This window comes from Paramisgurnus dabryanus, chromosome 1 (assembly GCF_030506205.2).
Source record: "Paramisgurnus dabryanus chromosome 1, PD_genome_1.1, whole genome shotgun sequence".
Lineage (NCBI taxonomy): Eukaryota > Metazoa > Chordata > Actinopteri > Cypriniformes > Cobitidae > Paramisgurnus > Paramisgurnus dabryanus.
The window spans coordinates 62330349-62343371 of NC_133337.1; the positions used below are offsets into that span (position 1 = coordinate 62330349).

At 37.8% G+C, this 13023-nt stretch overlaps 1 protein-coding gene across 2 annotated transcripts in view; it reads left to right on the forward strand.

Annotated features, from left to right (window-relative positions):
• The window catches only part of bicc1b (BicC family RNA binding protein 1b), a 112221-nt gene that overhangs the window by 40765 nt on the left and 58433 nt on the right, over positions 1-13023 (forward strand). For both annotated transcript variants that reach the window (XM_065242775.2, XM_065242773.2), the window contains exon 3: positions 5436-5505. In XM_065242775.2, coding sequence (XP_065098847.1) covers positions 5436-5505 — 70 coding nt within the window. The remainder of the gene's footprint in view (positions 1-5435; positions 5506-13023) is intronic.

Consider the following 13023-nt stretch of genomic DNA (forward strand, 5'->3'; position numbering starts at 1 on the left):
ATGCTTTTTCTTGATGAGCAAAATGACCCAAGAAAATAAGTTTAGTTTTAAAACCAAAAATATCATTCAAGAAAATTCAAGAAATTGTAAGAAATATTCAAAATTTTCTCACCCCGTTGGCAGATTTTTTTCTTTATTTATGCACAAAATCACTTAAATTTGACATTTTTGGTCTAAAAACATACTTTCTTGGGTCGTTTTGCACATCAAGAAAAAGCATCTTAATTTAAGAATTTTTAGATATTTTTACTGAAAACAAAACAAAAATACTAAGAACATTTTTCTTGACTTTTTTACCTAGTATTTTTGTCTTTTTTTAGTATAAATATCTTAAAATTCTTAAATCAAGATGCATTTTCTTGATGAGCAAAATGTCCTAAGAAAATAAGTCTAGTTTTTAGACAAAAACTATACAATTGAAGTGAATTTGAGCTTAAAAACAAGCTAATTTATCTGCCAATGTGGTGAGAAAATTTTGCTTCACTTAAGTGTTTACGGAAAAAGAAAACTTATTTTTAGATTTTGTTTTTCACCCCATTGGCAGATATTTTTGCTTGTTTTAAGTAAGAAACTAAGTAAGAAAGTCATTTTTTGCAGTGCATTGTTCTGAGTCCTTTAGTTATTTAAACAAATTAACTGTTGTGTTTCTGCAGACAGTGCTTGGACACAATATTTATTTATTCCCTCTAATTTAATGCATTATTCATTAGGGCTGGGTATCGATTCAGATTTTCCAGATCGATTCGATTTCGATTCACAAGCTATCACACAGATTCGATTTCGATTCTCGATTCAATTTTCGATTCTGGTTCTCGGGCCGGTGTTTATACTCGATTCTTGATTCAACTCAATGAATATAGATTTAATACAAATACTATATTAATAGAAAGAACAGTGAACAGCAGGTTACAAGTGGGAAATTAATAAAATCGATGAAGCACCTGAAACCATGAATGAATGAAAGGCTCGCCTCTCGCTCCTTGGTAACATCGCGCAAGGCAAAAAAGAAGGTGACATCTAGTGAAGAAGACTAGTAATTCGATTAACGTAAATCTTTTGTTCAATGTTTGCAGAAATAAATATGAAAGAAAAAATCGATTCTGCTCTTTGAGAATCGATTCTGAATTGACCACATTTTAAAAAACGACTAATCGAAAAAATCGATTTTTTTGCCCAGCCCTATTATTCATCAATAGGCAGCAACAACAGTTTTTATATGAACCAATCTTTAACTTTACAGCAAAAATGTCTATATTGAGATCCATTAATATGTAATATTACACATATTAGACATTCTCGCTTATAGGACAGCAAATTGTTTGTATGAACAGGAATAGAGCACACTGGTTTGTTTATGAACTTCCCGTTCTATTTTTGTAAGAGATTCTTTGAAAGATAAAAATTTGGGGGGAGACCAGGAGAAACGGGGTAAGATTACACAGAAACAGTTTGAGGCGTTTCCTCTCATTCCTTGTGATTCTGAGGAAACTTTATTTTTTTTCTAATCTAAGCAGGTTAAGCTCGTTAAACATCTCATGCGATGCTGAGACGAATACTGTGGGTCTCTGTAGGTCTTTGACTTTGTGTGCCTCGTGTACCCAAACCTTGATAAAAACCAGTAACAATGTCGACCCAACCCAGCGGGCCAAACACATTTCAGAGCCTCAGCTGAATCAATAAAAGGCCCTTCGCTTTCATAATGACACTTAAAGCTGTTTATGTGAACTAAGGCCCGAACTGAGTCTGGTCATACGGCCCACAATTCATTGCTGAACACCTGTGACAGCACACGGGAAAGAGGGACAAAAAACAGGTGCTGCACACAGACTCGCATGATTTCTAACACATTCTCACAATGGAGAACAGCAGGAAATATTCACACTCACATTCGAAACATCGTCATGTGACTCAATCCATAAGGCAAAACATCTTAATAGACTGCCAGATGGTGTAAACATTTTACTCAGGGGAGAGGGCTAAATTCACAGTTCCCGGAAACACACACACACAGTTTTATTGGGGTTCATTTAAAACACTTCCACATATTTTATTTAATAAAATCCAGCAGAGTGTTGAACAAGGGGGAATTTCCCATTTTACTCATATTTTGAGAATGTTTGCTTTTTGTTGACTGCATACAAATAAAATCACAACACCACCTGCATGTATTACTAAACTGTACATCCATGGAGATATATTATTATTAAAGAGCATGTATTATGCTACTGTGAAAATTGCAATAATTCTGAAAAAGTTGCAAAGTTACAATGCATTTTTGTGTATTTGGTATAATACAATGTGTTCGCGAGGTTTATGGTTAAAAAAACACATTATTTTCCACATACCGTAAATTTTTGTAGTTCCAGATTTCTCTCTCTTTCTGAAACGCTCGACTTTGAAAAGCTATGTGTCCCTGATTGGCCAACTAATCTGTACGTTGTGATTGGCCTGAATACCTCTGACATCAGCTGGAAATGTGACGCTCCTTACCATGTTTGAAATTCGGTCACAATGCAATGCTAAGTTAACTTACAGGCTGTGAGTCCAATTGGAAGGAATTATGATAACATCGGTCTTCTCTCTGTCCCAGGAAGTGAACTGTTGCCTACAATCCATGTGTTTGTTGTAGTCCAAGAAAAGAGATTTACGTTGGAGACGTTAACTCGCGTTATCGTTTACTTTGGGATTTTGTAAACATGTAATACACACTCATACTATACACACTTAAACTCATTCATTCATTATTTGAACGTTACCAGAACGTTATTATTTGGTTCCCATAAAAATGCCCAAATGATAACCAAAAACTAACGTTAGGGGAATGTTCTGTGTTTGCTGGGATTATCATAAAAAAACAATATCGAAACGCTGCCCCTAGCCTCAACATCATATGGGCAATATCTAACATATTAAAATGCATGAATTTTTGTACGAATTAATAACTAATTAATTATTAATCTCTTTTTTTACAAGACATATTATGACACAAATCTGTATTTACAGCATAGATTGTTTTGCCTTTTTATTGCTGCTTCAGCTATATGTTTGTTTCATTGCTGTATAGTCATCAGTATATTCACATCCCATCTAATAAATTTATAGAGTATATCTAAAATTTTGACTTCAATATCTACAGCATCTGATATTCTTGAGAGCATGTGTGGGTGAACTGGGTCGAACATTATTAATGGGCCTGTTAAGTTTAAAGGTATAGTTGACCCATAGGGAAGACGTCTTATTACATTGTAAAATCCATTGGCTATGTACGTTTTCAGGAGTTGTGTGTGGTCTATTTAAAAACATCTTTTAAACGAGCACAGCTTTGCCAAAGCCAACATTCACAGAAGCATTCACACGGGTCATTGTTAGAGAGTAGGACACTCGCCAGAGATTCATGAGTCAATCTGTCATCGAGTAAACAGACTTCTTCACAGTCATAATTGATAATGAACCATACAAACAGACACACAACAGTTCAAAACACTAGTGAGCTGTCTTTTACTGTCTACATCAGCAGCTACATTCTGCATCTTAACTCTCTGTCTCATCCACATCTCCCTTAATGTTTTTCACAAAGCATTCTGTGCCTTTTCTTTGAGGTATATATGCAATTAACCTTCCTGTCTAAACAACTTGTTTGTGGTGGCATAGTGTGCATGTGATGCCTTCATAGGCAGCTCTTTAGGTCATGGAACTGAGCCTGTTGGTAAGGAAGTGCTTACTGCCCAGAAATGATTTGTCCATTTGTTGTCACTTCAGTGTTTTTATTCAGTCTCCAGGCTTCTGTAGTTATGCAGACATTAATAGTTTAAGTAAATAATCTACTGAGCTGTAATAGTAGGACAGATAATTGCTATAGTGCTCTTCACGGTAGAAGTCTCATGGGTCCACTTCACAGGTCCACATAAGTTTCATGTGTGCCTCGGACACGGGTCGGGTTACTCGGGTATAATATTAGCGCCATCGTGTAATTTAAAATGAATGTGTTTTTGCCGAATGACCCGAGAAGACCCAAACTGTCTCGCATCTAGTTCTTTTCCAACCCCTCCTCTGTTTGCCAAGAGCGCTTGCGAGTGCGACATCGTGTGTGGTAGGGTAATTTTCGTTGAGACAGACCTGTTAATCTATTTTGAATGCACATTTTAGCGATTACCTTGTTGTCGTCGTCAGACAACAAATGAAAAAAAGGAGCAGCAGGCCAAATTGGATGCGAGCCCACCAGGGTTTCTTTCTGTCTGACTGGTGCGTGCAGGGCTGCAGACTGCACACACCTCGGTGCCGTTTACATTCGGGTCCAGTCGGGTTAAAAAAAATGCCATTGGGTCAGGTTGGTCTCAGGTCAAATTTTTTCGGGTTTGTCGTTTTTTTAAATTATTATTATTTATGCATCTCGGTTTTGGATAAAAAGTGATTTGGGTCATTGGTTACATTTCTTTTTGCCCGAGAAGACCTCTACTTCACAGCCTGATCACATCATATCTCTCTCCTGATGCTTGTTGGCTTTCCTGCATTTGCAATGCTGAAAATCTTCTGTCTTTCATTATATATTCTATTTTTAGAACTCAATTCATCCAAGATGTTTGACTTATTGCTTGAGTTACTTTAAGATATTTTATTTTGGGTGGTATTTTGTTTCTTTTACAACAGAATATATGTGACTGCCTGATAAAAATCTATAACATGGGTCATTTTTAATGGACTGGTATGCAACAATAGTATTTGATGTTATTTGGAGAAAGCATAACTTTGTTCATTAGTTAGTTTGTATGCTGACTTTCCTAAAATGCCAGGACTAGACTGATTATCCTCATGTATTCACCACTTGTCAGATTTGATCCAATATTAAACACTAAACTATAAAAATCTGCAGTGAATTCAGTACAGACTTCAGACTGTGGTCTGTACTGCATTTAAAAATTACATTGATTACATTATATTTGAGTTTCCAGGCAAAAAAAATTTGATAGTAAATAAATGAACTTTATTAGGTTTGTGTGGATTGTTGCACTTTTTTATATTTCAGAGTTTTAAATTTCTTTCTTGGCCTTAGGTTTATGTTTTAAGTAATTATTAGTTTATTATTAATCACATTCCTAACATTATATTCAAATGAGCTGCATTAGTTTAGTGGTATGTGGATGTTACCACAGTGAACTCAAACAAAAGTGATGCACATGCAACGGTTTATCCTAAACTAGTATATTATAATTGATTTACCTAGTATGCAAGTTATAAAGATGTTTGGTCAGCTGGTGACCATCAAAACTTGAGTTTATCCAGTATCAACACTGGTCTGTTCAATTCTTAATGGGTTATTGAGAGAATGAACAATGATTGTAAATCTAATTTCAGTATTTTTGATTTAGGACCCCTTCACTAACATCATATAGTTAACTTTTTTATAGAAATGTAATATATCTGATTTTCCCCCACAGGTCATGGAGGAGACAAATACCCAAATTGCATGGCCTTCCAAACTAAAGATTGGTGCTAAATCAAAGAAAGGTAAGAGTTTGTGCCTTATTTGAGACCTGCTGAGCTTGAAGTGTGTGTGTGTGTGTGGGGGGGGGGGGGGGTTAGGGTTAGGGTTTTATGTGGTTTACCAGGACATGAAAAGTGTATAATTGTTTATAATTGTTAATAACATGGTTTCTTGTTTCCCCGTAAACTGAACGGCTTAAAAACATACTTAATGGGACTTTTTTATAAATGAAAGACTGCCAACAGGTATTTGTGATGGTTGGGGTTAGGGACTGGGTTTGGTTTGGGGAATAGAATATACAGTTTGTAAAGTATAAAAACCATTACGTTTTTGGAATTGCCAATATGTGTGCTTCAGGGCCAGATAGATCCTCCCAGTAATATTTCAGCATTGATGATAATGATTTCAGGCATATAATTCTGTATGTGTGTACACAATTATATACATGTACAGTATACTGCAATATACTGCTACAGACATGAATGAGTCTCAGATCAAATGGCTTGTTGAGGATAGATGTGATTTTACGAGTCAATAATATGATAATATAATGAGTACTATGAGATACTATGAGAATCCCATAGGCTTAAAGTGGAAGAGAAATTGAGCAGAGCAGAATATCACAGATGGCTGGGACAATGTCCACTGTTGACTTGGGCCAGTTAGCAACTATCAAGAACATCCCAGAACTAGAACATTTAGAACTCTTTAGCAACTACAACATGGCATCCTGGCAACTATTATGATAACCTCTTAGACCACCCTGACAACAACCCTGACATCCACTCACAACATCCTGGCAACCAATCACAACACCCTGGCAACCACTTACAACACCCTGATAACTACTCACAACAACATGTTAACTATTCACAACATCATGGCAACCACCCTAACAACTACTCACAACATTCTGGCAAACACCATGGCAACCTCTAATAACCCCCTGCCAACAACCCCTGCCAGCCATTTTACAACACCCTGACAACATTCTGGCAACCACTCACACCACCCTGACATCTACTCACAACACCCTGATAACTACTCACAGCACCCTGATAACCACTCACAACACCCTGGCAACCACTCACACCACCATGACATCTACTCACAACACCCTGATAACTACTCACAACGTCCTTGGCAGCCACCTTGGCAACCTCTAAGACCACCCTGACAACAACCCTGGAATCCATTCACAACATTCTGGCAACCACTATGGTAACCTCTTATAACACCCTGACATCTACTCACAACACCCTGATAACTACTCACAACACTCTTTTAACTACTCACAACATCCTGGCAATCACTCACACTACCCTGACATCTACTCACAACAACCTGATAACTACTCACAATATCCTGGCAACCTCTTAGACCACCCTGACAACAACCCTGACATCCACTTTTAATGCCCTGGCAACCATTCACTACACCCTGATAACTACTCACAACATCCCGGGCAACCACCTTGGTAACCTCTTAGACCACCCTGACAACAACCCTGACATCTAATTACAACATCCTGGCAACCACTCACAACACCCTGGCAACCACTCACAGCATCCTGACAACCACCCTGACAACTACTCACAACACCCTGACAAGCACCCTGACAACAAATTACAACATCTTTGCAACCTTTTATAACACTCTGACAACAACCCTAACAACTACTCACAACATCCTGGCAACCACTTACAATACCCTGTCAACCATTTTACAACACCCTAGCAACCACTTACAACATCCTGGTAATCACTTATAACACCCCAACAACAACCCTGACATCCACTCACAACATCCTGGCAACCACCCTGGCAACCTCTTATAACACCCTGACAACATCCCTGACATCCACTCACAAAATCCTGGCAACCACCGTGGCAACCTCTTATAACACCCTGACAACAACCCTGACACCTACTCACAACATTCTAGCAACCACTCACAGTACCCTGGCAACCACCCTGACAACTACTCACATTCCCCTGGAAAATTCTATGGAAACCCTGGCATTTTTAAATGACCTTCAGCAGATGTTCTCGACTTTAATACATTTGCTTACTGACTGAGCTGTATATTTGATACTTGTGACCAGGGGCGTAGGAATGAGTTTAACATTGGGGGGGACACATATCGGAAACCTGACAGATCCGTTAATGATTTGAACAGAAATATGTCATACACTGCAAAACATTCACAGACATACTTTATTCTACTAAAATGATATAATTAACGTGTTCACTTCTAATCATGTTCAAACTTTCCTTTCATGATCAACAATCTAAAATCACCTCACCCTTCATATAACACCTACCTGGAGCTCAGTGCTATAGCTCTCCCTGCATCACCCTCACCAGTGTCACCACTGTTAGTTTCCAGCTGAACTTCATCTTATCTCTAATATGAAAGTAGTGGAAATGGACAAGGTATAGAAAAATCCTGATGGGAATGTCATGAACAAGCAAAAAACACACAGACAGACTAACTCATCATGTTCTTTTACAATCATCATCCTAAATACTGTTTTTAGTGTCAAATCGCTTTTCTCCATTACATTACTGGAAAGTCTGCCATATTTTCGCCAGCCTTCGTTGGCTAGTAAGGTTAATAGTAACAACGTTTACCTAGCAAGAGTGTAGCGTTACTAGTTAGATGTTGAATCACAACATCAGCTTAATATCAATAAGTCTAAGGCATGGGTTAAAGTGAAAAAAAATCACAACGTGGCAATTTTAACATGACAAATTATCTATATGGTATTTTGAGCTAGAACTTCACATATGTTCTCTGGGGACACAAAAGATTTGACATCTTAAAAAAGTCTTGTGAACTGACACTTTATGTAAATAGGTGAGACCAATAGCATTTTAAGGAGAGATGTTTTAAACTGCTTTAAAATTGTCAGTTTGCATATTTTAAATGCCATTTTTAATCTCTGAAATATACTTCAGTATTTACTTCAGTAAATACACTTTCAGTGCATGTTTATATTTTTTTTTATTTTGATTAATAGCAAGCTAGCACTTTTTTGCTATTAATGCAATATTGAAGTCTCATGTGGCATATATTGCCAACTGTCACTATTAAATACAGGACCAAAGGTGGGCTACAGCAGCAGTGCAAGTATGGTTTTGTGTGAATATACATTGTATTGTTTTAAGCCATTTGTCAAAATGATAGTTAATCTCCTAATTTATAACTTTTATGCTTACAACATATGGTAGGTTTATTAATAGTTTGTTAATTTACAGCTTTACTTTTAACACAGTCCTTTAATTGAACCATTCCCTTTACTATATGTCTAAAACAAACTTGTGACTCCTGCACTAAGGGTTAAAAAAAACGTTATCCCCTTCATGTTAATTTTGGTGACTAAAAAAACATCTTACATAGATTTTGCTATTTAAAACACGCGTACAGGCTGTGACTCACGCAAGAGAATGTTCAAGCAAAGTTGGAAATGCTTTTGGGGCATTTCAGATTGAGGCGAAACAGCTACAGTAAATTACCCACTTTATAAAAAGAAAATATGAAATCGTATATCACCCCTGTAATGTACACTCGACAGGACGGGGTCTGTGATTGGATGACAGGTGTCGGTGATCATTATCATGTGCCGTGATCAGCAGCACTGCTGCTTATGCTGCGGGTTCGACTTCGGGCAGCGGTGCTGGAACCGACAGGCGGATGACATCAAAGTACCGTAAAAGCATTTCGATAGCAGTCTCCTTTGATGTCATCTGCCTCTAGGGTCTTGTGACGCCACATGAAGTTTAACAAACATGTACCAGTGACTGATTAGATCAGCGTATCAGTTAAAAACGGGACGCGAGTGGTCATGTAACGGGACAAATCCCTGGGCATACAGTGCAAAGACACCAATTTTACCAGCTTAACACACTACAGTCTGAAAACCCGGAGCGAAGTGATTACAGAACGCTTACAGTGGAGAGAAGAACGTGCTTTCGCTCCACTCCAGGCTTTGATCAAATCCCGCTTAGCAAGAGGAATACACGTCGTCTTTATGAAAAGTGAATTTAAAAATTTTGCAATTGACGAATAACTTATCCATGGCTTACGTTAGACATAAAATATAATTATCCTCCTGGACAAAATTTATACCAACTCACATTTCCTTTCTTTCTTTCTTCCCCAGTAGAAAGAATCATTTAAACTGAGCTGCTGCTGTCTCTTAACCTCAGACGACCTGTCGCCAGCTTTAGACCCCACTAGCCGTTGAGGGGGTGGGGCGGGCCGGTGAAAAGACGCTGTGTTGCGCTTTCAAAATAAAAGCATGCGAGTTAAAGATTTTAAAATCAAATATTTTTCAAATAATTTTTGGGGGGGACAAATGAAACTGTCTCCAATATTGGAGGGGACACGTCCCCCCCGGTTCCTACGCCCTTGCTTGTGACACCATAATGACAACAACCATCAGAAACATTTGGCGCACATTTACACAGAGCAAGTGTTTTCTCTAAAGAAATTCTCTAAAAAAGTTTAAGCAGCTTGTGGGGGGTTTCTAGCACTTATCTCATGTAATAAACCTCCAATCCAGAGGATGGAATGCAAACAATGACACCAACAACATAGCCATCAGCCATTCGTCCATGTTCACACGTGTCAGTGATGTGTTTGGAGAGCCGTGGCGGGGGTCAAAGGTCATTTAAATTCCTGCACATACTTTATGTTGGCAGACATCCGGTTGCACTGCCTGCTATGACGGACATCTTACATAATCATTTGTGCTTATCTGGTGACGGCATATAGCAATCATCCCAACTAATTAATGACAGAAAACACATGCAAGGTTCTGACATGTGGACGACAGCAGGCCTGGCTCAACCCATGTGGTCTTCAGGGACACTGTGTTTCCTGCAGTCTGTCTATTACAACAGGGAAGAAGTGTTGACCTCTGCGCCACATTTCTGGAACAAACCGCTACGGTCAGCTCGATAACACAGCATGAGATTGAGCCGACAGCCTTGAGTTTGAGTCCACTTCTATTACAGAGTGAAAGTGATACATTGGGCGTATGAGATGATCACTGATGAACAGAGATCTGTCTTTTTTTCTTTTGCCCATAAACAAATCAAGTTCTGTTAGCTAATCTTAGAGGAAAAAGTAAACTTTGTCATTTATTTACTGACCCTATTGCCATTTGAACTCCCAATGTCTTAATTCGTTCTTTACAACCCAAATGCAGATGCTGTTGTTTTGGGTTTTCTGGTGCTATGGGAGTGGATGGTGACCATCTCTTTAAGCTTCAAAAGGACCCAAAAGTGTTAAACAACTTCACACGGCCTTATGTAGGGAACCCTCCCTAATCTTTAATATAATTCAAACACTGCTTACTAAAATACTTCAGTAAAATTTGAGTTTCATGAGTCCCTCTAGAATCATTTTTGGCCTTTTTCTGTCACCTCGTTAGCTACAAATGTAACGTGTTACTGTGTTGTAAGTTACGTTTTCATCCACCACTTTTTGTCTCTAACTAGTCTTCCTAGTAATGTTTTCTTATCTGAGCTTCCCAGCAGCAATGTGTCACTGTTATGACAATATGCTAGTGGATTATCTACTATAGGCTCTAGATTATCAAACAATGTTCAAAAATAAAGTTTAATAGACATTATATAAATATTTGACCACACACTACTGAAACTGATCCCACATGATCGAGTATTCCAGGGAATAATGAGGACTAATATGAAATGCATTGCATGCATATTTAAAGGCTCCTAAAAGTCTCCACAGTCTTGAATCACCTCTGGGACAGAACCAACAGGCACAGATCTGTGTTATTATTTCTCGCCTGTACTGACTGAAGATTCATCAGATATAATGTAGTCATTATTGTCTTCTGATGACACTTCAACTGGAATGCAAATAACTGAAGTTGGCCCGAGTCTCTACTGTATGTGTGTGTTAAGAGTGGAAATGCATCATGCTGGATACTTATGTGACTCATGAGAACACATTCCATCTCTCTCTCTCTCTCTCTCTCTCTCTCTCTCTCTCTCTCTCTCTCTCTCTCTCTCTCTCTCTCTCTCTCTCTCTCTCTCTGGTTTACTCATTTAATACAGAAAGAGCATGTTCTTATGTTTTTTAAAGATATATCTTTCATTTTTTTCAATTTTTTTCATCTGTTAGGATCATCTTGATCTCTTTTTTAATGCATGTTTCAGATTTTATTGTGAACTGTTCATTGGTGAATGGTTTTCCACATTCAACTACAACTTCATAATTCCATATGTCAACTAACATTTCTTAATACTTGGAACAATGTGCACATGATCAGTTGTCAAGAATATGACGACAAAACTTTCTCCAACTATTCTGAAAGTGTAATAAGAAAGTAAATAGTACATTTAGAAAGACAAAAAATAATGTACGTTATTACTTTGTAGGGCTGTTTAACATTATTTATTTAAACTCCTAAGATCTAGTGTGTCCACATACGTGGACATGATCACTTTTTGATGTTTGCACCATAACACTTAATTCTGTGTAAGTGGAACCTGTTGTACACAAATGCGGAAATATTTGGTTATTATATTTATTGGTTCTTCCTAACCCCAAAATAGCTTGAATAAATCTGAATAAAAGACAAACCAAAGCTCAGGTCTTAGTAGGTTAAAGGAATATAGATAATCAAATATTTTATGCATTGGTCTGCAGTGTTTGTCAACTCTTTATAGCATTCAGTGGTAACACTTTATTTTACGGTGTCTTTGTTACACATGTTACATGTAATTATTATAGTAATAACAGTTAATTGTGCATAATTACATGCAACTAACCCTAACCCTAAACCAAACCCTAATCCTAACCCCAACCCTACAGTAAGTACATGTTGTTAATGATTATTACTTAGTACTTAAATGTATAATTACACTGTAACAGTGATACTGTAAAATAAAGTGTGACCCATTCAATATTGATATCTATTATTCCTTAATTAATTGTTAAGAAATGCCTTAGGGCTTTTTTACACATGGGCTGCGTTCAGCCCCGACAAAACGTTGCACAACATTTATTAAACAGAAACAGTGATGTGTTGAACTCCCTGTTGTGATGACACAAGAGTTGCATCTACGGCCATGCTTTGTGTTCTTTTTTAAATTTTTCGGAGCCTCACTGCCCTTACCGTCCAGAATGAAAGAGAACATTCCAACTTGAACCCATTGTGCGAGCTGTCTCTTAGTCCCGCGTGGTTTATTTACATGTTTCTGCTGATTGGTCTACAGTTCTGCACACCCACCAAACAATAGAAAACGTGTCTCAAACCCTGTTGCACATCTGTGCACACCGTATCCAGGGAACATGTTGTTCAACCCGGAAACCGTAGCAAAACGCTGCGCACCGTTTTTAACTTCATGGGTTTTCTCTGATTGGAAAGCTATCCGATCGTAAAAAGACCAGGTGTAAATGGCCTCCAAAACGTTTTCAAGATGCTCAGACTAAGAACCAATAAAATAGTTCAATGACAAACTCGATTATATTAAACAAAGAAATAAAATGTTGAGAGAGCG